The sequence below is a fragment of the Sebastes umbrosus genome, chromosome 4 (assembly GCF_015220745.1).
Source record: "Sebastes umbrosus isolate fSebUmb1 chromosome 4, fSebUmb1.pri, whole genome shotgun sequence".
Classification (NCBI taxonomy): Eukaryota; Metazoa; Chordata; class Actinopteri; order Perciformes; family Sebastidae; genus Sebastes; species Sebastes umbrosus.
The window spans coordinates 16,445,513-16,473,294 of NC_051272.1; the positions used below are offsets into that span (position 1 = coordinate 16,445,513).

Here is a 27,782-nt window from a genome sequence, read left to right on the forward strand (position 1 = left end):
AAATAGCATTATATCTTATCGCAATACTCAGTATATCACACTAAGATCGCATCGTGACGTAAATATCGTGATTATATCGTATCGTGGGGCCTTTGGTGATTCCCACCCCTAACACATACATTTAGCCTTTTTAATCAAACCTTCCTTTGTTTTCTTAACATTCATCTGTTGATATACAGTCCTTTGACCGCTGAGAAAACCCTGCGTTTTTGCTGGTGTCTGCTCCTGCCACAGTGTTAATGAAAGACACAAGCTAGCGAGTAACAAACCGTTGGCCCAACCTCTCCACAGATGCCTCCTGACTGGGGGAATGTGAGAGCGCAGTCAGTCAGGCAGGCTGCATTGCGGCGACATGTCAGCCCATATCCTTCAGCACTCTGTAAGAAGGACTGTAAACATCAGCCCACTCCAAACATCTAACGGTGGCGGCTCACTGGGGCCGCCTACACTCACAACACAGACAGGACAAGGCACAGGCAGCACAGGGTTGTGGTACATGCATGAACTCTTCTGGGGCTTCCTTCTCCAGTGAGCGAGTTCCAATCCAAAGCAGTCATATTTCCTTAGGGCACACAGGGAGAGGTTAGCCTGTATGGTTCAGTTTATATAAAACATATCCCAGCAGCTGCTCTGCTGACTGACATATCCAGCAGCACTGCAGGAGACAAACTAACTGTTCTCTGTGTGTTCATTACAGATTAAGAATTAGGCTCATGCACCCACACACCCTGCTGTAATAAGTTGTGATTTAATTTACAAGTAAAAGATTTAAAAATTCTGCACAGCTTTGTTTATGTTATTGTTTTTTGTTTTTTTTATTGCTAGACTGAGTGTGTATTCATGTGTATGTCTATGTTTCTGGTATGCGTGTGTGTGAGCAATAGAGTAAAGCGGTGGGGGTTGCGCTGCCATATGAGCATGTACCCTTTTAATTAGATTTGTGGAGAATGTCGGTGGATTTACCTATGCTGTCAGCATGCACCCCAACCATTAGAGCAAATGAGAAGGTTTTACCTTAGCGAGGTTCTCCACGTTACACGGTAGCACTATATTTTAAACGCTTTAAATGCTTCTTGTGTGTTTCATGAAGTTTGTCTGGAAAATGCAAATGAGAGAAATGTTCTTCTGACTACTCTGTTCCATCTCGTTCTACAGCCTTTTTATTTGGGCTTTATCTTGTCAGCATGTAGCTCGTTCATATCTTTACCTTTTTACACCAGCTTTTTTGTCTTTTGTGTGGCTGAGGAAATGCCTTAAACAGCTACTATAAGCTATTACAAACCTCAAGAGTGTAAACTGTAATGAGTCTAAGTTTCTGGCCTAAAGCCGGTGAATAATAACTAGGGATGAACGATTTTGAAAAAATATCGGATTGAGATTATTTTGACTGATATTTAGACGAAAACACAGACAACTCCCAGACCGGACAACGCTGTGGTAGCGACCTGACAATCACAAAGTAGCCACGACCATAATTTACTAAATTAACATCATGCTGTATTAAAGAAGACTTGAAACTAGCGATTGAGACCATAAACTCATGTTTACATCGTTTACTGAGTTAATAAAGTAAGTAAGTAAGTAAGTAAGTAAGTAGTAAAGTAGGATCATTTTCTCATAGACTTCTATACAATCAGACTTCTTTTTGCAACCAGAGGAGTCTCCCCCTGCTGGATATTAGAAAGAATGCAAGTTTAAGGCACTTCAGCATTGGCTTCACTTTTCAGACCCTGGAGTTGCCCACTGTGTATAGGCCATGACGTCTCTGCAGCATCATAATATTTAATTTAAAATTATATTTTGACACACATTTTGCCTTTTAACAAATATTTATTAATTGCTACCTCCTCTAATGTAATTTTTTCCCCAATTCTCGCAGCTATATGTGCCAGATGAGGACAAATCTATCTTTGGGCGCAGTGTGAACAAACAAGTCTTTGAGGGTTTGACTACAGGCCTCCTGCAGACCATCTCTACCATCCTGGGGTCCCTCTGGCCGCATATCTACGAGTCTGGACAAGGCGAAAACACATGGATTTCCTCCCCAGATGCCAAGGTCAAGAGCTCTGCCACAGAGTCCTTCAACTCTCGCATACAAGACCTCATCAGGTATTTCCCTTCTAATGCTCAGCACTACTCTCACACTGCTTCTCCTCCTTCTACATGGCACCTCACGACCTTTTTACCTCCTTTAGTATATCCCTCCTCCGCTCCTCTTCACCGGGGTTGAGAGTTGGTCAACCTCTGATTTCCTCAACAGCGTGCCTTATGTAAAGAACAATCTGACAAAATGTCAGATCTCTTGGAAATGGTCCAACTGGTGTCTTGTTAGAATGGGAGTAGTGTGAGAATGAGGGTGTAGTCTGGCATCCTTCCAGCGTGTGCTTTTTCCACACATTCAGCACCACATTTCAAGTCAAATCAGTTTCTAGGGGGGGCACAAAGTAGCATAAACAAAGAGCACTTCCAAAGCTTTGAAAGGTCTCCTTGAGCCTGGCGTTGGAGCTAGCCATGTGGGTCTGGGGGCTGTAGGAGTCGGGGCTGTGTTGGAGAAATGTGGGCTGTGAGGAAAGGCAGGCCCGGCCCGATGAAGCCGTGTGGAAGAGTGCAGTCTTTCCACCATCCCTCCCACAAGCCATGATTCATCTGAACGGAGCAGCTGCACAGGCCCACCACTCTCATCCACTGACCCAGTCGTAACCCTGGAGACAGGGGAGGGCCTGAGAAAAATGGTGTCGTCAGACTGGTAATCCCAAGTACGAGCACAAGATTTACCTCAACTGCCTCGTATAATGTATATGCTCGCGAGGAAGGACAAAAGATCAAAACATTTTTAGCTTTTGCAACACTCTCCCATTATGCAAACCCATATATCACATAGAGAGGAGATCGCCATTTCCTTTCCTCTCATTACCAGTTTCTCAGTTTGGCTTTCAGCGCTTTTAGTCCCCTATCATTGTCATAAATGTTGAGACACACGGAGCGGCAAGTTCGACCACCAAGCAGGTTGTCAAACGGAGAGCAGGCATCGAAACAAAGCAGTCGGTGTGAGGAAAGATCCTTTCAACCCGAGTAAAGCCGTGGAAGAGGATCAAGTCAAAACAATGGGACTTGGTTCAAGTGTCAGATGACCTGCAGTGGAGGTTGAAAACGGTCATAATCACCTGTTTTGAGAGGACCTCAATGAGTGACAGTTCTAACAAAAAAAAGGTATGCGAAAGAAGCGAAGAGTCGAGACGGTGATAAGACGAGGAACCGTGGCTTCACATCAGCTACTAGAGATCCTTGATTGGCAGCCGTAGTGCTCCTATAGATTTCCGTAAGCTGTTGGTGCCTGAGCTGAGCCCGAAGGTCCGAGCATACCAGAGCTGTGAGAATACGGCCCCAGGTCAGCAGACTGTCAAGGGCCCAGAGCTGGGCTGGCACAGGGGCCACAACAGCTCTCTAATGACACTATTAGCAGTGATTTGTGGCTGAAAGAGTACAGGGAACATGATCATGAGACCTGTCATTGGCAAAGACAAATTGGAGATATCGCAGTAATAGCAGGGGGTGGAGGGCTTAGGTGAGGTATCCGCTTTCAGCTGCAGTGCTGTGGAAGTATGCACAGTAAAGGCCTTTGTTTGCCTGTGTGAGATGAGCTTTTTTTTCACAGGAAGTCTCCCATAGTACATTTGTTTTAACCACTGCATGTTTGTTTTTTTCTCTTCTTTTGTGTTTCTTCCAGCTATGTAGTAAACATGGGTTTGATTGACAAGCTGTACGGGTGCTTCTTGTCGATCCAAGGTCCTGTAGACGAGCACCCCAAGATGTCTGCTTTCCTCCAGCAAGCCTCGGCTCTGATGCACAGCATGTGTAAGCTGTGTTTCGTCGTAACCGGACGGTGAGCATGTCTCTTACACACTCAAACACACACACACACCTTTCTCTGTGGGATTGAGTCAGTTCTTTAATGTCACAAGGATCCGTAAAGATCACGTTTACTCAAACAAAGACCGTGGCTCCTCTGCAATCAGCCAGCAGGTCGTTTCCTCCAGCCAGCTAGCTGGCTAAGCTGTCGTTACTGCAGATAGAGATAGGCATCTACTTGACCCAGCGCTCTGTCACTCACCATAAACCTTAGCCTGCAGCGTGGGGGGAGCCCACCCACGTGTGCTACAGTGACCTCCACTCAGAGAGGTTCAGTGGCGCCGCTGACAGAGGCGACGCACACAGTCACACCGAGGGACATCAGTATCACAGGGAAAAAGAAATGCTGACCGCGGTAGCAGATATGCTTTGATGCCGTGCAATAAAATTTGAACTGGAATAAGCTTTATGCATTTGAACTGTCATCCAGGATCTAGGTATCAATTGAGCCAATTAAGTTTTTTTTCATAACAACCGCACCGCTCGGCTGCACATTACTCCAGGATCTTGTCATTGCGTTTGAAGTGTCGCCCAGTGTTTCTGCTGTACCTTGCCAGCTGCAAGGTGCTGCAGTAACAATGACCAGCTGCTTCACACACCAGCACAGTAGAAGATATCTTCAGCAGTTTGTCACTGAATATCTGTGAGAAAACAGTGTCAGACTTTGCAGGTTTAATGAGAGCAGTGTTATGATCAATACAGCAGCGCAAGCTCTGTTCTGCCAAGATTCTCCGTGTATATAAGAATGCTCAGTGGGCTTGTAGAATATTTTAGCCATGCCAGTTGCTGTGTCAGGGGATTATAATGGCATTAGGAGGCTGTGTTCTTGCCTAGCAGCATATTTCACGCAGAGCCTGTTGGCTAACATCAAGTATCAGCATGCACTGTAGGTTCCATCCAGAGGTCACACACCCTCCATTCTGCATGGCTGCAAATCATAGCTGGGTGCTGCTGCGGTAGTCTTAAATTGTCTGTCTGTACTAGCCGAGGGTTTTTTCACCAGAGTCTTCTGCATTGCGACTGGAAAGAATTAATAACATTATTGCATTCATTTTCTTTAGCATCGCAGGTTTTTTTTATGTCAGTAATGTTGAGTGAATGATCCAGTTTACCCTGCAGGTACTGATATGATTAAATAAGACTTTTAAACTTATTTCATGTTGTGTTAAAAACATTTTCTATTATTGGATTCTCCTCCTAAATCTTTTGAAGCCCTTAACATGAAACATTTGCTTAGAAAACTGGAACCAGATTGAAGCCTTTTCTCCGTACTGTCAAGCTTATATTCAAATTACCTCCTCTTTCCAACAAGCGTTATCTCTGGCTTTGTTGTTAAATGTGATGTTCAATGAAAGGGTGGTGTTACTGATCCCTTTAACCAGCAAGGTGGCATCTTGTTGGAACCAAACAAACATATCACCTTGAATCCTCTCAGGCGGGCCTTGATTAAATGCACCGAAGCACTCAGCACCTTGTCAGGCAGCTCAGTGCGATCCGCCAGCTTGAAGTCGCTGCCATGAGCTTCACACGTCATGGCATTACTATGTTTACTGTAGCTGGAGTGGGAGCGGAAGAGCCGATCTTGAATCTTGGAAGGTCCCACTCTTCAGCTGCACCCAAACTGGCTGGCAGTGAATTTTACTAGTTAAGTCAAATAAGTGAAACAGATTGGAGGCTCCTTGCATGCAAAAGACTGAAAAACTGTTATTCCATAAATAAACAGAAGCACATGAAGAGCAGAAGTTGTAGCAGCTGGGATCCAACATGTCAATATGCAACACATTTTAAAGTTGGTGCTCTTCCACTCGCAGCAGTCAGCTAAGTCAGGTAATACAGACAGCACGAACAGGGTTGTATCTCTTATCTAAAGGGAAAGTCATCTCTAAGCCCTTGTCTGGTGAGTAAATCTAGAAGCCGCCGAGGTCTAGACGGTTATTTGCGTCCTAAGTCTTGGGATGTGGCAGTGAGAGAACGGTCTGACGTTCAGTTTTTTTTTTTTTTTGCTTGACACCAGCAGCATAAAAGCACAAAATAAAGACCTCAATGCTACGCAGTGTTTCCTAGTATCATATCTCTGTGTATTTGTTATTTATTTCCTTCGGTTGAAATGTTCACTGGGCTTGCCTAAGGACAAATGGGTGGACATTTTCAAAATCAGTCAAACTGTTGGCTGAAAAGTGAGTTTTTCTTGTCATACTATATTTAGTCATTGGGCACATGGGACAACTGTTTTTGTAATAGACTCCATTATATTTTAGGAAAGAACAGCAGTCCCATGTGCCCAAATACTAGATATGGTATGATAAGAAGAAAATGTCTGTATCTCAGAATCTACAAGGAGCTCAATCAAGTATTTGGTATCTACGAACTCATAACAAGTTGAATATCAAAGATATGCACACGTAAAAAAATGGAAAAAATATTTCATATGGAAAAAACAATGATATGATATAATAATAAACACAATATTAGCATTTTTCTTCATTTTTCAAAAAACCTGACTTTGGCTATTAATAAAAATGGGATTTTGTTGTATCGTTAGACACTTGCCTAGAGTATGTCCATACTAAGGCTGTCAATTGATTAAAATATTTAATCGGGATTAATCGCATGATTGTACATAGATAATCGTGCTTAATCGCACATTAATCGCACTTTTTTTTTATCTGTTGAAAATGTACCTTAGAGGGAGATTTGTCATGTATTCAATACTCTGAAATATGCTTGCTTTATGCAAAAGTATGTATGTATTTATTATTGAAAATCAATTAACACATAACAATGACAAATATTGTACAGAAACCCTCACAGGTACTGTATTTAGCATAAAAAAAATATGCTCAAAATCATAATATGGCGTGTCAGTGTGCTGACTTGACTATGACTTGCCCCAAACTGCATGTGATTATCATAAAGTGGGCATGTCTGTAAAGGGGAGACTCGTGGGTACCCATAGAACCCATTTACATTCACATATCTTGAGGTCAGAGGTCAAGGGACACCTTTGAAAATGTTTTTCCTCACCAATATTTAGCGCAAGTTTGGAGCGTTATTTAACCCCCTTCTCGAAAAAGCTAGTAAAGCTAGTATTGGTTGATATGAATGGATTCCTTAGGTCTTCTTCTGAGCCCGCTACAACCTAAAAATCGCAAGTTGCGTTAAAACAAATTTGCGTTAACGCGTTATCGCGTCAACTCTGACAGCCCTAGTCCAAACCAAATTTCAAGACTTTTGACCAATCAGAAGTAATGCATTGATGGCATTTTTCCTTATCATACTAATGGATTAATAAACACTTTCATGTATTTTTGGTTTTGCTGACCACACACTTTCCCTCTCCTCCTCTCCAGTACTCCCACTATATTTGACAATAAACGCCAGGACCCGACTGGACTGACGGCCCTGCTGCAGTCCACAGACCTGGTGGGAGTGGTGCACACGCTGTATTGTATCCTGCTGCACAGTTTCTCGCCAGAGTCTTCCTCCCAGAGTCAGGAACCCTACAGCCCCGGGGTCATCCAGGTGGCTCTGCAAGGCATCCGCTTCCTCAACAGTTTTGCCCTGCTTGACCTATCCGCCTTCCAGGTATTATCCAAAATATAATCTGTTTTCACTCTTCACAAATAAAAAAAAATCCTTTTGTCTATTGGTGACAAAAGATTAGACGTAGTGTTTTTTTTCTTTACAGTTCTGCATCTGACTGTTAGAGCATATTTTCTGTATTGTAGATAAATTATTATACCATACATATTTTATAGAATGACATTCACAGTTCATGGTTTGTAGAAGGAATAGCTGGTACCTTCACATTAACTAATTGTTGAATAAACAGTAGAAAGAGCAACTTAAGTGACTTGTCCCTTATCACATGTCATAAAAATGCCTATAAATATTTAAATGATCCTCTCTGGATTTAATAAATCTGTATACGTGATCAGATTGATGCTAGTTCCTTTGTTAAGAGCCATTAGAAGAGGAGTTACTCTCCTCAGGACAAAGCTGACCTGTGGACATAAACACCGGTGCCCTCTGACCCCGGGTCAGTTGTTGGGGTTGAATGGTCAGCAGTTAGGACGGAGCACGAGTGATTATCACTGTATGCCGGGCCGTACATTACCCACCCTGAGGAGGAGGGGGCGACAGCTTCACTGTGCTAACTCACCACATAGACGGGAAGGCACGAGAGCGAGCGAGAACGCTGTTAATTATTTTAATGTCTCGTGGTAATTACTTTGAAGCGGCTTCCTCTCACTGACCCGCCACATTCAGGCAACTCAAAACAGCTGGAAATGAAAGCATTTCACTGCCGGAGTTTTATGAACATTTTAAATAATGTTTCTTTTTTTTTTGGGCCCGGGGGGTTGTAATCACCTTGTGTTTCACATTAGCTGCTCAGCACCGGCTAATATGTGTTGCGGTGGATAGATGGATGATCAGAATTCAGGCCGTTAAGGCTATGCGCTGCCGCATCAGCTCCCAATAATATGTTTAGAGAGGAGTTTCAAAAGGGCTCATTGCTATATAAATAACTGGGTTTTGCAGTGGTTGCATTTTGGCAGAATATGCAGCAACAAATGATCCTCAAAAATAAAGTTTTCCCCCTCCTTGCTGAGCGGTTTTACTGTTTTCCTTTTCAATCTGAAAGTAGATTTTTTTTCTAAATCTAAATCTAAATTTTATTGCTAAATAACAATTTCCCTTTGTTCCATCTGACAGCTGCTTACATGGTTCAGTGAGTTTAATATGTTGCCTGCATGCATACGTTATGAGGCCTGAGAAAAGCCTCTCAGGTATTGCGTTTATGGATGTTACGATGCTAACACACAGTGGACTAGTGATGATCTTATGGTGCTCTGTCACACTGACATGTTTAATAAATACTGTCTGTGAGCTGCTCCTAGCATCTCATTTCTGAGCGGGATTGGGGTGTTTTATGGCGGGACCCCGCTTCAGTTGCTTACTCTCTTACACCATGTATGTTCCCAGCAGCAAAACATATAGTCATTCATTACTTTGTTATTATATGGAGCTCTTTGTAATCACAATCATAGACAATTTATGCTTCATTTACTGTAAAACCTACTAACATGTTTTGTGTGTGACCTGTCAGTCTGTTCTAGGAGCCGAGGGCTTGTCTCTTGCTTTCCGACACATCGTCAGCTCGCTGCTCTGGTACTGTACCCAGCATTCCTCTGATGAGCTGCTGCACGAAGTCATCATCTGTGTGGGATACTTTACCGTTAACCACCCGGACAACCAGGTAAACCAGCTTGAACCTGACTGCACAGAAATTAATTCACCTTTTTTTCAGTTTGACAAAACCAAACTACTCTAAACGATGAGATATATTTTTTGTTATAGTTAAAGTTGTAAATTACAATTGATATTGTTATTAATACATCCACCAATTTTTGTTGATTAATTGTTTGATTTATCATCATATAAAATCTAAAAAGTCATGACTAATTCCCATCTTAATTATCACATTTTGTGTGGGTTTTTTTGTCTTTATTTGTCAGGCTAAAAACAGTAAAAAAAAAAGAAAAGAAAAAAAAAGAAAACAACAATCAGTAAAAAGTAAAGAAAAATTAAAATATATCAAATCATGTAAGCAAAAGAAAAGAAATAGAAATTAGATATTCTAAAAGATGCTTTCTCTAAATGTGTTTTCACTTGATATGTGACTGCTTTTTTCTAGCATTTTGTCTAAGAAATGTTTGGAAATGGTGGAAAATATCCATATTTATTCCCCATAACTCAAGCTGATGTCTACAAATTGCTTATTTCATCCGATTAACAGTCTTAACACCTAAAGATATTCAGTTATATATTCAGATATTCATCATAATATATGGAAAAGACAAGCATCAAATCCTCATAATTTGAGAAGCTGGAATTCAAGTAATTGATTTTTATACAACTATACTATATTATTATACTATATATACTATACTGGAATTCATCAACTTATTGTTTCAGAACTACTTCACACAATTAATCAATTGCTAAAATTGTAGTTAGGGCTGTCAATTAATTCAAATAGTTTATCGTGATTAATCACAAAATAATCTCAAATTTTGTATCTGTTCAAAATGTACCGTAAAGGGAGAGTTGTCATGTATTTAATACTTTTAGCAACATGGGAGTGGGTACCCATAAAACCCATTTTCATTCACATATCTTGAGGTCAGAGGTCAAGGGACCCCTTTGAAAATGGCCATGCCAGTTTTTCTTTGCCAAAATTTAGCGCAAGTTTGGATACCAGCGTCTTTACTCTAGCTTTAAAACTGAGCCCGCTACAAGCTAAAAATTGCAAGTTGCGTTAATGCGTTAAAGAAATAAGTGGGGTTAAAACAAATTTGCGTTAATGCGTTATTATCGCGTTAACTTTGACAGCCCTAATTGTAATTGATACATTTTCTGTCAATCTACTAATTGTCAATCGTTTAATTGTTTCAGTACAAGTTCCCTTTAATGCTTTCAGTTGTCTGCTGGGTTAGAAGAGCCCGGCGGTAATATCATCTTACTATTGTTCTGTTCATGTATTATTTGTCAGAAAAAGGGTGTAGTTTTGTAATCGTAACAAAAAGCACCTGTTCAAAGATTCATGACTTGGCACCTTCCTGCTTCTGGTCTGTGTGTCGTCTATTGTACCACAGAGTGACCCATTGTTCCCTGCTGGTAAAGCAGAGCGGCGTGCTGGCCCCGGTGTTACAACTACTTAGGGGGCTCTGTGGAAGTGAGCAGGATGTGATGGAGCAGACCTGGCTGCTGTGTAATTGGCTGTCATGCATGGCCCGTCTACCGGGCCCCTGATTAGCCATGCTACAGTTGGCTGGGCTTTGATTATGTTAAGCCTGACCCACACAGGCAGCAGCCACAGCTTCAGCGTCTCAAACCTCTGATATGTCATTTATGTCCGCGCGCTCGCAGTCAACCCCCATCACAACAATTTATAGGCTGATTACTGATTCTCAGATTTTTTTGTACTTCTAATTAAAGGATCTTCCTCCAGTCTGTGGCGCTCTCCTCTCAGCTCCTGTGCAATTTAATTATTCTGATGTACAGAATTAGCATCTTTTGGTCATTGTAGATCCAATTTGCATATTATATTGAATAATTGAATGAGGACCGATGATTAAATTAAGCGGGTGACAGATGATTCGTCTTTGTGCACCCACAGCGACGCTAACAGAGCAGCCATGCTTGACTGTATTTGGTGAAAAAAGCATGTTGCTAATTTGATGTCATTCCTCCACAACCTTGGCGCTGCCAATAAGAAAACAACAAAAAAGAAATCCTCTTACCTTGCTTACGGGGTTAAGGATTTAGTTTAAAAGAAAAAATCATATTTATGTATATATTGTCGGGAAACAAGATCCAGCAGAGTTGATCTTTGCCAGTGGTCCAGTTCCTGGAACGCGTCCATTCAGTTCCGCACCAAGATGGATGGCGTTAAGGAGAATATTTAGAGCAGCTTGAGCTTTTCTCAAGCTAATGTAAGCATTGGCAGAACACAAAAGCGGCCCGACCCGAGGCCTGTGCGGTCGCGGAGACTGCTGATTCACTGTCGGCACACCAGCTTTTGTTTATATATATGCTCTAGAAATAAGGCTGCTCATAAAAAGCAGAACTTTGAAGCAGCACTATACATAGTGATGTATTCCCTCTGCTCCGGGGGCATGAATAATTCACCTTGTCACACAAAAAGCCATTGGGAGAGTGACATATGTAGGCTTGTGTGTTTTTCAAGTGCGTCTCTGCTTTGCGGGGGCCACCGAGCCATGTAGCCATATGTTTCATTGTCTGCTGGGAGCGTCCGTAGAGACCTTTTGACAAAAAAAAAAGCAGAACAAATGACACCTATTTTGCAACTGACATGTAACTGTACTTCCTTTTTTTTTCCCCATGACGAGATATGTGCCGGTTAATCTCCTCGTCTTTGAATACAGTGATTCATTTGTGAATCATCCAGCGGCGTTGATCTGTTGAATCTTTGAGCTGACGAGACTGTAATTGTAAACTGTTGACATGTTAACCCACCTTGTTCCCGCTTGCTTTTTAAAAGGACGCATGCAATTTTGAGAGTGTGGAAATCTTAAGAAAACTTTGCATTTTTCAGCACATGGAAAAAAATGGCCACACACACGCACAAGCAGAGCGAGCTAAAACACACATCCACACAGGAGCGGGTCTAATTTCAGGTAGCATATGGACGTTTTAGAAATGCAATGGGATCGTTTTCCCCCGCACTGGCTCCTGAGATAACCTGACTCCTCTGTGCTTATGTTTCGTAAACTGTTTTCTTTATACCTGTAAGCATCACATGGATCACCTCCAGACTGCACATCCCACACACATCTCCAGAGCTCAGCCTTATCTGTGGGGTCATTCCTCTTCTTCCCATTCTCTACGAGGGCGTTTCCTCTGCCCTGCAGGCCCAAACCAAGCTTTAGGCCTGTAATTCCTGTTAACCTGATGTTGAAACGCTCCCTTCAGCAGTCCATTACAGCCAAGACAACCAAGCCCTCGCTGCCTGCGGGGTAAGTGCAGCTCGTGCAGACCATAGGGAGCCAGCAGCGGGGGAATGCACTCTCTGTATCACCCAGCAGAGTAAACAGAGGCAGAGTAACACAGACAGACACACTCTCCGCTGACTGGCAGGAGAGGGCCCCGATTGTTAGCTCGGTAGATGATTTACACTCCGCTTCAAGGGTGAGCGCAGGTCCAACTGACTTTAAGTGAAGCCGAGGACATTTTTATCCCCGCAAAACCTTTCAGTGAGGAGTTTCCATTTGTCTGTAACACTGTCGTCAGGTTAGTTTCTCAGCAGAATTATCAGCAGTAAAGATCTGGGGTGGAATGACGGCGTCAGCCTCATAGAGATAAATAAAGAGTTATTGAGCTTCGTTGTGTAAACAGAAGTTTTTTTATGAGATTTTAAAACAACTGACAATTGCCTTAAAAGTCAAGTTGGAGTGTCTATGTCAATGTCTGCGTTTGCCGGCAATCCAATTGTCCAGAGGTAATTTACGCAGCGTCCTGTGCGCGTCTCAATCAGCCCATTGTAAATGTTGTAAAGAAGGCACTAAACAGTTATTTGACTGACTTTGTTTTGCGCTGCTCGTCTTATCAGCGAGGCAGTTCCTCTCTGATGGATCTGGTTTGTATTGTGGATTCAAGTGTCAGATATATGGCCCTCTCTCTCTCTGACGCGGCTTCCTCCTCCTGAGGTGTTCAGGCTGTCTAGACGCTACAATGAATGGAGATTCTTCTACACATTCAAGATTGTCTGCCGTGTGACATGAAAAATGTATAATGAGATGAATTTCTTTGCCTCATCCAGCCTCGTACGTACAAGATAATTATGCTATCTGAGATTTATGCTTTATGGCATGGCTGGATGATGACCGCCTCTTCTTGTTCCTCTCCATTTCTCAAATCTGCTTTAACTTTGGTTTCCGCTTCGACACTGGGTTTTTCCCAAGAAGTTGTTTGCGTTTCAGAACATTAACTTTACACACTCTTTGTTGTCATTGTGGACAGTGAGGAAGTTATGTAACGGAGGCGTCATAAAACTCGGCACTGTTTGAAAACGCCAGGTCTCTGAACTTAAGAAAAAACAGAGCCTCCAAGACACTTGAGTCTTTTTTTTTACTGGGTCTGCGTTATACGTGTTGCCAGATGCATGGCTTCAGATGCTTGTTGTTAGTTTTATGATGTCAGGCTGATACTTCAGCTGAGCTGGGAGAGGTAACGCTGCGGCATAATCTCTAGTTGGAAACCATTTCGGGGCTCTGGCGTCGCTCCTCACCTGGTAGAGGCGTGGAAAGTTGGCAGGGGACTCGGGTTTCTTTGTAACCTCCATGCTCTCACTGCCACCAGGTTTTGTTTTATGTCTTTCTGCGTCAGGCACTTGAGGGTGGACAATTTGTTTAGGCAGCTGAAGATGGAACTGTGCGTGGTGGAGGATTATGAGATCGCTGGGTGATTTGTGGGTTGGATCTTCTCAGGAGCCCAGGCTCAAACCTCCAACACTTGCTGTGGTGTTAAATTATGATACCTGAATCATAAATATTCTGGATTAAAACACAAGAAGGAAAAGATTCTTTAGCTTTTGCAGAATCATGGTTTTGGCTTTGAATTCAGCTGTATAAATTTATGACCCTCCTCTTCAATGCCAGTTTGTCTTTAGGGCAGTGTTGCAACAGACAAGATAAATCTGATGATGTAGGATTTAGTGGAAGTAGCATGAAAATGCTAAAACTACATGCACTGAAAATAAGCAGCTCTACTTTTGAAAACAACCAGAGCCTTTGCCTTTTTTTTTTTTTCTTCCGTCAGTGGATGAATTTGTCCGAGTCCCACATTCCTTTGTGAAAAAACACTTATTGAGTCAGTGAAACTGTGGGGATTTTGTTCTTCCACTGTTACGCACACATATTCACGGCACGGTCTACATCCTCGTAATGTACTCCAGACTATTCTTTAATTCAATACTGCACTCGGTAAAACGCACCAGAGCAGAAATGATGTGTTCTCTTAGCTTTCAAAAAATTAACACTTAAGACAAATTCAGTCCTCTTCACATTTTTAAGTATTTGCAATGCATTAAAGCTGAGCTTGTTTGACCTGTCCATATGGATCCTTTAAACAAAGCATGATGGGAAATGGCACTGCTTTGTGTCCCTTTGAACGCCGCTGTAGAGGGCAGCTCTGAGAAGCTTCACCTTGAACTGATAAAAGCGGGTGAATTATCGCTTTGTTTATCCTGCTGCTCAAACTTGGAGTGCATTATCAAAGGAGAAGCCAATGGAAGAGTATTAGAGAGTGTATTTTTAAAATCTTGTAAATCTTGGGAATTTATGTCACCGTGACTTGGGGACCTCACCTTGCCCTTCTGGTTTCCATTGGCACTGAGCCCCCCCCAGTCCCGTAGTCTGTAACTGTAAAGAAGTGCCGTGTTTTTTTCAGCCAGGATTTAGCGTGCTGACCCCGCTGGCTCTCAGAGGGGTGCTCATGGTCTTCCCAGGCTCAAGGGAGATGACCAGAGCATTAGGCCGAGACCCCTTCCTTTGCAGCGGTCCCCTTTCTAATCAAATGAGGCTGGGAGTGATTTGGTTTTAATACTGGTGGCCCGGATGTGATGGTGTGTGATTGACGGGCTGTGATGGCGAGCAGGATGTCGGCGGGGTGAAAATACCATTAATGGTATTGCTCATTTCTTAAAGTGGGGGTGGCCACGCTGTTGGTGGAGGCTTGCGCACACCCGCCACCCCCACTCCCCTTCATCCCCCCCCCTGTTGCACTATGAATGCCCTCTCAACCTGCGCTTCACTCCTGCGAGGGCGGTAACAAGCTTTTGCGCTGATTCTGCGCTTCAGTGTTTTGCTCAGTAACACAGAACTTGAAAGTGAAGTTTTTAACCGCTGATAATGACATCAGTTCATTTCCCCTGTATGTTACAGCAGCTCCGCGGTTTGCCGTTCGGTACAAAAGGAAGAACAAAACATCCCATCATTGTGTTTTATAGCCCATAATTGCGTGGTGGGAGGCTGTGCCCCCCAGGTCTCCTCCTAATGGCTGTTTGTGTGTTGTTTTAGTGGCAGATTTACATGTGGGAGGGACGCGGGGCGGTGATTTACAACCAGCAGTGCCACTGACTGGCTTAGTGACTGACTGGCCCTGCTCCCTGTGTGTTCCAGGTGATAGTGCAGTCTGGCCGTCAGCCCAGCGTGCTGCAGAAACTGTGTCAGCTGCCCTTCCAGTACTTCAGCCACCCGCGCCTCATCAGAGTGCTCTTCCCCTCCCTCATCTCAGCCTGCTACAACAACTCCCAAAACAAGGTCATCCTGCAGCAGGAGATGAGCTGCGTGCTGCTGGCTACATTCATTCAGGTAAATATGGGATACATGGTCACACATACAGAACATGTACGCGCATAAATATATCATTATTTTACACACAGATGTACCAAAACAGATTATAAAGAATGTAGAATATATAATCAAAAACATCCTCTTTGGTTTGACAGTTTCATGCATCTAAATAAAACATCCAAACACAATAAATTTCTTTCACATCATAAAGGAAACCTCTCTCTGCAATCGGCTGATTAACAGTTGCTCATCTGGGCCGCGGTGGATCTGTAAGAGGCATGCTTTTACAAAGATAAATGGCTTCCTTCACAGTGGATTTACCTGCCACTGGTTCGACTCCCAGTAAACAGCTTGTCTCCTTCATCTTCCTCTGACAACCCGCCCTTCACCACTCTGCAACCACCACTGTTTAGACACCGATTAACTTCCATTGAAAGGGAGACAAGCTATTGTCATTTCTTTCAAACAAAGCAATAATGCATGGTGTCTTGCCCCGCTGCCCTCATTGTTGAGTTAACCTCAAGAGCATTCCTCCTCGGAGTGAAACAGTTGAGTTTCGGATGGTTCTTTATCACCGGTTATACTCAAAACATTTATTTTGATTTATAAATTACAATGAGATGTAGTAGCAGCTTTTAAATATTTTGGGGTTTTTTTTTTGGCTGGAAGGTTTAATTAATCTTAGATGAGACTAGGGCTGCAACTAACGATTATTTTCATTGTGGATTAATCTGTGGATTATTTTCTCGATTAATCGATTAGTTGTTCGGTCTATAAAATGTCAGAAAATGTTCAAAATTTGTTGATCAGTGTTTCTCAAAGCTCAAGATGACGTCGTCAAATGCCTTGTTTTGTCCACAACTCAAAGATATCCAGTTTACTGCCATAGAGGAGTAAAGAAACCAGAAAATATTCACATTTAAGAAGCTGGAATTAGAATTTTTTTCTTCTTTTTTTTTCTTAAAAATTACTGAAACCGATTAATTGATTAATGATTGCAGCTCCAGATGAGAAAGATGAAATTGTACACACGCACACAACACCACTAGTACCTGCAGTATATTATAAAATAGTGATAGTAAGTACTAATGCTCCTTTTTAATTCCTCTAGGACTGTGCTGCAAATGAGAAAGAGTCAGACAACAATATAAAGCACCTAGGTAAGTTATTCTGATAAATGCATAGCAAAAAAAATGATGGATTGTATTGATTTCATATTTTTACTTCTATAAAGATATGTTAATGTTTTGAAAAAGGTGTTGCTTCATGTAAAAACAAACATGTAGATTCCCCAATTAATCTGGAATATTTTTGAGTCATAAGAATTTTTCTTTTTGATTTTTTTTTGGTTGATTTTGAAAGCATTTTTTTTTTCTGCCGGACTAATGTAGTTGTTCTGTTTTGTCTGTTCAAAGTTACCCAGCTGCTGGATCTCTGTGAGTTGTCTAACCGCTTTCCAAGTGATCAGTGGGACTCAGCGCTGCAGTTTTTTCTCAAGAAGCAGGAAGAGTGATGGAGTCACACACACTGTCCTCAGAATGGATAAGCACAGTATAAACACTTCAAAAGAAACACGAAGGGTGGAGTTGTTTTTGTTTCTTCTCTCTTTTTTACTGACTTAAAGTCTGCACAGGAGTAAATATGTGCTTCAGACTTTGTCAAATGTTAAGATGGTGAAGCCTTATCCCCATGGTGGTGCATCTGTTTTGATTTCTTTGAAATCAGTTTGATGTTTGATGAGGAATTTGCACAAAATGTCTTGTTTGTTCATTGCAGTCAGAACACATGCACAACTATTCCATTTAATGTCTGAACAAGCCATTTCTCTTTTTGTTCCTGTTGTCGATAGAAATGGATCTGTTTTCAAAAGCAGCAACGATCTAAACCTGAAATATTTACTTATACTGTAATTTATAACTTGCCAAGTATTTTCATCAATACTGTTTGTGTTAATTTAATGTATTTGTCTCGTTTTGAATGGCCACAATGTTATTTCAAGTATATACGTACATAAAGCCAGTTACAAGTGACATTAACTGCCTTGATTTCAAACTTGTGTTAAGATTTATATTTTTCAAGTTCACATCTTTTTCTTTTATTTCTCTCTGTTAGGAGCCATTTACAAATTAATATAATTTATTGAGTTATTTACCTTTATCGAATAAAATAAAAATACTTACGGTTGTGTATTTTTGTCCTGCGATTTTATTCTGTGTGAACTGTACTACAAAATCAATTGATATCATGAATGTGATATAACAAACGTCAACACTCGGTGGTGAGTCTTGTAGATCTGTCAGTTACACCCTCCTAAACTTGAATAATGAAGATGGTCTAATTTGGTCTACGATTTGATGGACTAATGTAGAAAAAACAAATTCCATTATTCTCAAAGAAACATGAATATTAAGGAACAATGGTGTGAAATGTACATTTACGCCAAGTCCTCATAAACTGGAACCCTCAGAAAAAATAGTGTTTTCACATATAAAAAGGGAGCCATCTTCCTCTGTAACAGCCCTGCACTGATTTATTGGAAGTTAATTAATTGGTGTATATATTTCAAAATATAGTGATTTTGTTATTGTAAATGGTCCATCACAACAGCGTCAATGCTGCTTCTAGTTCTGCACAGATGACAATCAACCTACATGTTTAGCCAGAATTTAAAAAAACAGGCTAAAGAAATTAGTTGGGAACCAAAATAAAACTCAAATTTATTTATAAAACTGCCCTTTTGCATTTCCCACAGTGTGAAACTGCTGTGAGCTTTCATCCGGCTTGTCCAATTTTAGTTTGATGACAGTGTTGACGTTGAACATTTGGGGTCTGTTTAATGTTTAAAGTCTTAACATACCATTCTAATTCAGACAACGTGTATTTAAAATGAATAGTGAGCATATCAAATGTATTTTGAGGGGAGGGTCTCATTAGATAGCCTTGTCTTGTATATTTCGAATTAACATTTCCTTCTTAAATGTAACTGTTTTACTCCCAGTTTAAAGATTTAGTAGCCCATATCAACCTTTAAAGGACTTAACAGGATTTCAATGAGACTCTATACTTCCTTCCACTTGATAAAAGCTGATCCTCCCCAACAAATTGTTGAGGTGTAGTGTGTCAGTCCCTGCTTGACCTGCCTGCTCTCTTTGTCCAGCGGCTATTTTGCCCTTCAGGATTCCTACTGGAATGAAAATAAACTCAAGACACGCCAGGATGCGTCTGCAGGCTGCATGGGAGCTGGGAGTCTCCTCAGCTCAGCCAGGCTGCATGAGCGTCTTGTTTTGGGTCCATTCAGTGTATCCTTTAGCAGGTGATGCCAGATGCAGATAAGCCTGTCTCTCTGTCTAGACTTGTAACCATGGGCCTCAGGTTGCTATGGCACTGTGACATTAAGTCTAAATAAGACCAATTTTATCCTTTTCATCACTATGACACTATGAAAACTTGCTTTAAATATATAGGCCCTGGCTATTTGGAGGCCCTGATTTAAAATAAATGAATTCTATTCCAACAGATCTATTATGTCTGACCAATATGACACATGGACCAATCGAAAGTGATCAAAAATATTTTCTTTTGCCAGTGTTTATATGTACTCTCTTTTTTGGCTTAGTTGAAATTCTCAAACCGATGGTTATTTCTTTCTGCTTTCTATTTTTGGTGGTGTGGCTTACATGTATTTGAATTTTTGCTTGGGTTTGTTTTGTGAAAAAAAGATCAAATCACGTGTTTGATTTTGCATTCAATAGTTAAAATTAGAAAATACATTTTTTTTTTTTTAAAAAAGGGCCTGCCTTTTTTTTTTTGTTTCTGATTTGTAAGACTTCAAAATAGATACTGACCAATGACACATGGACCAAATGCTTAATACTCTCTTGTAAGCCATCAGTCACTGATCCACTTGGCTCAGAAAACTTAGAGCAGGTCTAAATATAAGCAGGACTTCAGGCTGCTATACCTTTGTGAACTGAAGCTGACAGAGAAGGGAAACCCAAAAATGTGGGAAAATGAATTAAATATTCAATTTCTGATCCCCCTAATATCTTTAATCTGTATGAGTTTTAGCCCTTATAATAAAAGGGTTAGTCTAAACAGAGGATCTCCTCTATACTTCAAACAGTGTCAAGCATTATAAGCAGCAGATTTACCTTAAAACTGATTTATTTTGCCGACTATAATAATAATAATAATAATAAACAAATCTTCTCTTTATGGAACAAAATGGAATTGGCATGCAATAATCAGTTAAAACTGTGTTTTTTTATTGATAAGATCGGCTATGTCTGTCTTCATAATAAATAATAATAACTTATTTTCTGGGATAAAAACGCAAACAAATGCGCATCCCCATCTGTTTCATTAATTTACAAGAGTCGATATTTTGAAACCTACAAATCATGCACATCCTATACACAGTTTGTAATTCTGCAGGTTCCTGATAAACAAACATACTGTGAACCCTTCAGCCGTCCATTACAGGCTCCAAATACATATTCACCACGTTATGGCCATAGTTCATCAGGCATTGGCATCACATGGTGGAAAGGTCCCAAAATGTCCATCAGCAGCTGTGTGTGTCTCCTGCTGCAGAAGTATCCTTGAGCAAGACAGCAAGAGCTATAAAATGCCTAAATGTAAAAGGGAATAGTCAGATCTCCAATCCTCCAGTCGGGCACCTGAATGTATCCTCGAGCATAATAATCCATCCTGGTCCTTTAATTGGTTTTTCTCTGATTGAATGTCACTGAGGTCTCTGCTGCGCGTGCCCCCATGCAGAGGACGCGGGTGCGCGCTCTAGGATGGGGATCTCGAGCTGACCTCGAGACCTTCGAGACCTCTTCACGTGTCCACGGGACTCGGCACCATGCTGTTCGGTGTATCTGGTAACTGAGACGAGAGAGAGGTCACATCACTGCCCGAGGAGTTGCCCAGAGAGCCCGACTCGGAGAAAGACACCTGCCAGCCAAGAGGAAACAGAAAGGTGTATAAGATCAACAACAACAACATATTTGTTATATGATTTATGTTTTTTATTGTTGTTTTTGTTTTTTTTTTTTACAGATTGTCTCTCTCTGCTGGTGCAAAACTTCCCACATGCTCCCATTTATAGATGTCATCATGTGAATGTGCTCATATCCAGGAGCTCCAAATGGATGTAGAAATAATAATATAATGTAAAAAATAAATAATAATAAATATAAAAAATAATATTATTCTCCTATTTAAATATCAGGCCTATATCTCCTATTAAAACATCAGGCTACAAATCACTTTATCAGGCTTGTAAATCTCACGAGACCACAATAGCATATCAAGTGACCCCACGTGGGGGCCTATACACAAGGTTGAGAAACAAGTTTGTTTGCACTTGAGTCCTTTTGGAAAATCAAAGGCGTCAATATTACTATATTATACTATTACTATACAATATTACTATAGGTGAAATAATAGTTTTGTAATTCTAAATAAATTATAAGCAAAACGGATCTTAACTAGCTCATCATCTGTGTATCTGCATTATTCTTTATTATCACTGAAGTTTAACAAATCCGTCTCTTTCCTTCCTCTCTCTGCGGATGTAAGCCGAGCAGTCCCTTTGTATTACTTTAAATAATGTATTTTTTAATATAATATAATAATAAGCCCTGTATAGGCTATATTGGATGTATAATCCTACCAGCTGTTGGAAGGCAGGCTGGTCCAGGTCGCTCTGCAGGGCGAAGTCGCTGAGTGTCTTCCAGGGAGGCTGGTAGGTTTGCACCTCCACAGGATTCCCCTGCATGTTGTTGTCGTGCCGGATGGGACTACCTGCCACCAGAGGGGTGCCTGTCAGGCCCTGCAGATTCTGCAGGAGGAACAAAAAAAAATATTGGCCAATGAAAACCAATTTTGTGCAACAACAAACACAAAACTTGTTAAAAAAAAATTATACAGTAAACTTTATGATCATGAACTAAACACTAACCATCTGTAAAAATGCATATTAAATTTATATGAGCCTGTAAAATAGCCTAAATCCAATTCTGCAATAGTTATAGCCTAAAATTTGTTTTACTGTGATCTGCTCTGCCAAAAACTGCAATTATACTTTCCAATTCAAATATTTCAGTTCAGTAATTCAATTTACAAATATTTACTGATAAAATATACCACTTGTATATATATATATTTAAAATGAAACTAGAATAACAAAATGGAACATTTTTTTACTGTTTCTTGCGGGTTGTGTAACGAGTCATTTTTATTTTCTGTCTTTTTTTATTCACAATAATCAGTCTAAATTATGTTAATGTGTTATCTGCCATGGTTTCTCTCTAGCAGCATTTAATTATTTATTTATTTATCTTATCGAGCAAAGGTAACATATACATTATTACACAGACTTTTGTTATGTTTTCCATTTTATTAAAACCAGAGAGGAGAAATTACACAAGTTTGTTATCACCATTATGTAGTCATATTATTTCTTTATATTAACCTTGTCTATAAGTGGAGGCTTCAGATAAGCTCAGTGGGTTTTTTGCCTCTTCCTGCACTGTATATTATTCATTTATTTTTTGTTATGTTGTATATTCTTAAATTGTGCAAAATAAATAAACAAACAATAAACAAACAAACAAGTTGTGGGATGGCAATAATGAGTGACAGTAAGCTACAAATTGGAAAATATGCCTATAATAAGCAAGTGTTGCCCAAGATATATTAGGGTTTTGAAATGGTAAACGAGTAGTAATATAATAATGCATTATTTTGTCAGTAATACCATGAACATATAAAATAATTTTTTTAACGAGTCATTTTTATTAAATTTTTTTTTAATTCACAATAATCAGTTTAAATTATGTTTATGTGTTATCTGCCATATGGTTTCTCTCCAGCAGCATTTAATTATTTATGTATCTATATACCTTATCGACCAAAGGTAACATTGCACATGAACATTATTCCACCACCATTAAAACCAGAGGAGAAATTACACAAGTTGTGGGATGGCAATAATGAGTGACAGTAAGCTATAAATTGGAAAATATGCCTAATAAGCAACATATATTGGGGTTCTTTTAAATGGTAAACGAGTAGTAATATAATAATGCATTATTTTGTCAGTTATACGATGAACATATAAAATACTAAAAATAAAAAAAGGAAAATTTGAATCAGAAAATTTAAATAAATACACGTTTTTACATCTGGGAAATTATACTACAAACAATAAACAAACAAACAAGTTGTGGGATGGCAATAATGAGTGACAGTAAGCTAGAAATTGGAAAATATGCCTATAATAAGCAAGTGTTGCCCAACATACATTGGGGGTTTTAGTAATATAATAATGCATTATTTTGTCAGTTATACCATGAACATATAAAATCGTATAACTCACGGTTTTCTCGCTGAGCCCCTGTGATTGGAGCTGCTTCATGAAGATTTGCCTCTTCTTGTCTTTGCAGCGCTTGTTCTGGAACCAGACTCGGATGACTCTGGGACTGAGGCCGGTCATCTCCACCAGCTGCTCCTTCATCAGAGCGTCCGGTCTCGGGTTGGCGTTGTAGCAGGTCCGCAGGGTGTGGAGCTGCTTCTCGTTCAGCACCGTCCGGATCCGGGTCGTCTTCTCCGACTGCTTGTGGCCGTGGTTCCGGTGATGAGGAGGATGTCGGACCGAAACCGGTTCTGGAAAAAAAAAAAAAAAAGGAACATTTTGAATCAGAAACTTAAAATAAATACACGTTTTTACATCTTGGAAATTATAACACACTCAAAATTATTTTTAAGAAATCAGAATCAGAATCAGAATCAGAATCAGAAAGGTGTTTATTGTCAGGTGTAAGAGGTATACACTGGGAATTTGTTTTGGTTTTGTTGGTGCAAGTTAAACAGTATAATAACAAAAGAATAGATAAAAACGTTAGAATAAAATAAGAATAAAAAATTTGAATAGGCCTATCACCGTCTATATAGTTTATGAAAATAACAGAAAAAATATTAATATGCTGCTGTAAGGTCTCTGCACCCATATAAAACGTTGCAAACAAACTGGAGGCCTGTTAATAACATTCTGAATAATATTGACACATCTGACTCAATTATTGCCCCAAAAATCATTTTCTGTGTATATATGCACACAAAATATAGTTATTATTGAGTCGTCGTTATTAAGCAGACCTGTTAATGAACATTTTATCATAATAATAATAATAATAATACAAAATAAAAATAATAATAATAATAATAATAATAATAATAATAATAATAATAATAATAATAATAATAATACAAAATAAAAATAATAATAATAATAGGTTATATCTTGCATGATTTTAGGCCTATGCAGGTCATTTTTCTAGTGCACTGTGTTTCATAATAAAGTCAAATTTATTTTGTATAGCACATTTAAAACAACATGAGCTGACCAAAGTGCTTTACAGACATAGGCAGAATAAAAACAGGTCAACAGAGCAGACCAATAAACCCGTGTGTGTGTATAGAGGCTCTCTACCTGAGATGTGCAGCGGTCTGGTGTGGATGTTTCCCGGGCTGATCGGACTCCCTGCAGAGCTCCTCTCCACCAGCAGGCCGTGGTCCGCCCGACACAGCAGCTCGTCTTCCCGCAGAGAGAACTCGTCTCCCGGCAGCAGGTGACGGCTGCAGACCGAGCACCGGAAACACTCCATGTGATACACGTTGTCTCGAGCTCTCATCACCAGGTCGCTGCTGCAGAAGCCCATGTTACACTTTGCACATTTGATGCCAAATAACCTGAAAAAGGGAGCAACGGAGAGAGACTGCGTTGGTCTCATGCAGTGGCCCTAAAAAAGTTTGTTGATTTATATATAGGAAAACTGATGTTGATCATCAGTTCATGTTTTTGCAAAAAAAAAAGAAGGTGTGAGCTCATAATAATCGTAAAAAAAGAATACAAATCTGAATGCCTACAACACAAATCTGATTCAGGTATGGTGCACAATTTTGTGCACTTTCATTTTTGCACATTGAAATGGACAGTATGATAATATTATTTACTCTCATCTCAGGTCCCCCTTTATATTGTGAACTATTAGGACTTTAATAACTTTAAACATGCACTATCTACCTTTAAAATATGCACTATCTACCTTTAAAAATGCACTATCTGCCTTTAAACACACACTATCTACCTTTAAACATGCACCATCTACCTTTAAACATGCACCATCTGCCTTTAAACATGCACTATCTGCCTTTAAACATGCACTATCTACCTTTAAACATGAACTATCTACCTTTAAACATGAACTATCTACCTTTAAACATGCACTATCTACCTTTAAACATGCACTATCTGCCTTTAAACATACACTATCTACCTTTAAACATGCACTATCTGCCTTTAACCATGCACTATATGCCTTTAAACATGCACTATCTACCTTCAAACATGCACTATCTACCTTTAAACATGCACTATCTACCTTTAAACATGCACTATCTACCTTTAACTACCTACCTATCTTGGACTCTATAACCACTGGCACACTTTACACTTACTTTACACTATACATCCTATATACCACTTTATAGACTGCACATATGCACATATTACATGTATTTATTGACGGACTGCACACACTATGTTCACCCATTCACTCTGTATCTTTTATATCTCTATTTATTGTTTTTATAATTTTTGTATTTATACCTCTCCTGTGTTTCACTCTGTTTGCTGATGTTTGCTGATATTGCTGCTTTGACACCTGAATTTACCTCCAGGGATTAATAGAGGTTCATCCTATCTTATCTTATCTTATATATTCCACACTTTCTTTTCAACAACCCGACACATTGTGTGTGAAATTAATAAAAAAATGCTCAAAACCTCTTGTTGTGCTCTCCTACCTTGCATAGTCTCTTTTACAGTAAGTCTTTCCGTCTCGGACGAAGCATGTGCATGTCTCGTCCAGGTACTGGCTGCACTCTGCACACTTGAGGCAGGCTGCATGCCACTCCAGGTCCGGGGAGACTCTCAGGATGTACTGGTCGTGTATCTGACTTCCACAGCCCACACACATTGCGATACCCGACTTCTCTGCAGCGTGAGGAGGGGAATGCATTAATGCATTAATGCAACACTGAGCCTCTCTCTTTTAATCCCCATGACATCCCTGTTAAACCCCCCTTCACCTCTTCACCTTCAGGAGAGGAAAAATGTTGAATCACAACAAACATGTGGGATCTTCCAAGAATATCAAATAATAATTATAGTGATGAGAAAAATATCACAAAGTATAACCTATTGCATGCATGGGCCACTCCAAACGCACCGTAAGTTTATAAGGCTATTATGAATGTTATAGTGTTTTTTTTTCGTTATAGAGATCAGTTGCCTTAGAGGCAGATTTTCGATTTTATTCTGCAAAATCGTGAAATGAATCGAGCAAATTAATCATCAAATTCAAGTCTTAAAAAGGAAATTAAAAATCCACAACAAACATGTGGGATCTTCCAAGAATATCAAATAATTATTATTATAATGAGGCTAAATATATCACAAAGTATAACCTATACTGCATGGGCCACTCCAAACGCACCGAGCACCATAAGTTTATAAGGCTATTATGAATATCATAGTGTTTTTTTTGGATGCAGACATCACTTGATCCTGCCTTAGAGGCAGATTTTCGATTTTATTCTGCAAAATTGTGAAATGAATCGGCAAAATTAATCATCAAATTCAAGAGTCTTAAAAAAGGAAATTAAAAACTCACAACAAACATGTGGGATCTTCCAAGAATATCAAATAATTATTATAATAATGAAGCTACATAAGCTAAAAATATCACAAAGTATAACCTACTGCACTCCAAACGCACCGAGCACCATAAGTTTATAAGGCTATTATAGTGTAGTATAATATTATAGTGTTTTTTCTTTGAAGTGATCAGTTGATCAGTTGCCTTAAAGGCAGATTTTCGATTTTATTCTGCACAATTGTGAAATGAATCGAGCAAATGAATCATCAAATTCAAGAGACTTTTAAAAAGGAAATTAAAAAAACTCACAATAAAAACCACCAGAATGACAATAAAAAGGAGCATGAATAAAATAAACTTACTTTTTGAATGATCCCCCATATCATCCAAGAAAGAAGTGTTGAGCAGGATATCCACCATACAGGAGAAATAGCCCCAGTGCAAGCCGAGAGATGGAGGAGAGGAGCGGCAGAGCAGAGGAGACCGTCCCGTCCCTACGGCTGGATGATTCACTTGTAGTCCTCCACCGAGAGAAGAGAGGTGGAGAGAGAAAACAAAGATCCTCGACCAGTGACGTCTGCAAACCTGGACCTCTGTTGGTCCGAGGAGAGGGTGCCATGCAAATCTCCTCCTGGACTTCTTGCGCTCTTTTTTTTTTTTTCCTTCCCTTTTGACTCTTTTGACTGGAGTGTTTTTTTTCTTCATCTTTTTCTCTTCATCTCTATTTCCTTAAGTGAAAGCAATTTCCCTGTTAACTCACAGTATACAATTGTAGGGACTTTACTGTGTGATGTCAAGTGTGAGTTTCAATGCTGTTGTTGTTCTTTTGTTGTTATTTATCTATGGGTTTATATTGTTTATTGTAAGCTTTAACCTTGTCAATATTCTTTATAACACTGTGATATTATGCTATGTGGTTTTGCATTTTTTTTCTGTTCCCCTTTTGGCTCTTTGGACTGAGCTGTGAGAGTGTTTTTTTGTCTTCATCTTTTTGTCCCATTTCTATTTCTAAAGCAATTTCCCTGTTAACTCACAGTATACAATTGTAGGGACTTTACTGTGTGATATCAAGTGTGAGTTTCACTGCTGTTGTTGCTATTTCTTTTGTTTTGGAGTCCACTTAAATCACTTTTAACAGTTTTAGGCTACATTTCAGTACACAATCACATTACAGTCGTTACCAACAATGACCACAACATTAAAAGCAACAGCAACAAAACACAACAATATTCAAGTCACAACCCAACACACAACACAGGACCTA

General features: G+C 39.9%; 2 protein-coding genes across 4 annotated transcripts in view; one reads left to right on the forward strand and one right to left on the reverse strand.

Moving 5' to 3' along the window:
* scaper (S-phase cyclin A-associated protein in the ER) overlaps positions 1-17,972 on the forward strand; it is a 75,532-nt gene extending 57,560 nt beyond the window's left edge. For all 3 annotated transcript variants that reach the window (XM_037767036.1, XM_037767033.1, XM_037767034.1), the window contains 7 exons: positions 1,880-2,109; positions 3,728-3,883; positions 7,260-7,494; positions 9,020-9,169; positions 15,615-15,806; positions 16,900-16,948; positions 17,204-17,972. In XM_037767036.1, the coding sequence (XP_037622964.1) occupies positions 1,880-2,109; positions 3,728-3,883; positions 7,260-7,494; positions 9,020-9,169; positions 15,615-15,806; positions 16,900-16,948; positions 17,204-17,301 (1,110 nt within the window). In that variant the 3' untranslated portion in view covers positions 17,302-17,972. The remainder of the gene's footprint in view (positions 1-1,879; positions 2,110-3,727; positions 3,884-7,259; positions 7,495-9,019; positions 9,170-15,614; positions 15,807-16,899; positions 16,949-17,203) is intronic.
* A 1,375-nt stretch (positions 17,973-19,347) lies between these two features.
* Positions 19,348-27,770, reverse strand: isl2a (ISL LIM homeobox 2a). Its single transcript, XM_037766114.1, has 6 exons — positions 26,881-27,770; positions 25,665-25,854; positions 24,289-24,548; positions 23,176-23,462; positions 21,469-21,636; positions 19,348-20,747 (listed from the first exon to the last, which is right to left on the reverse strand). Exons 1-6 carry the CDS (start codon positions 27,221-27,223, stop codon positions 20,631-20,633), a joined length of 1,365 nt encoding a protein of 454 aa, XP_037622042.1. The 5' UTR covers positions 27,224-27,770; the 3' UTR covers positions 19,348-20,630.
* Between the last annotated feature and the right edge of the window lie 12 nt (positions 27,771-27,782).

Excerpts from the sequence above, each read along its gene's own strand:
- isl2a (XM_037766114.1), bottom strand. The coding sequence starts at position 27,223 with ATGAAGAAAAAAAACACTCCAGTCAAAAGAGTCAAAAGGGAAGGAAAA. Across the intron at positions 23,463-24,288 it reads CAGACCGCTGCACATCTCAG|AACCGGTTTCGGTCCGACAT; the intron begins GTAGAGAGCCTC and ends TTTTTTTTCCAG. Across the intron at positions 21,637-23,175 it reads AGGGGCTCAGCGAGAAAACC|AATCTGCAGGGCCTGACAGG; the intron begins GTGAGTTATACG and ends TTCCTCCTGCAG.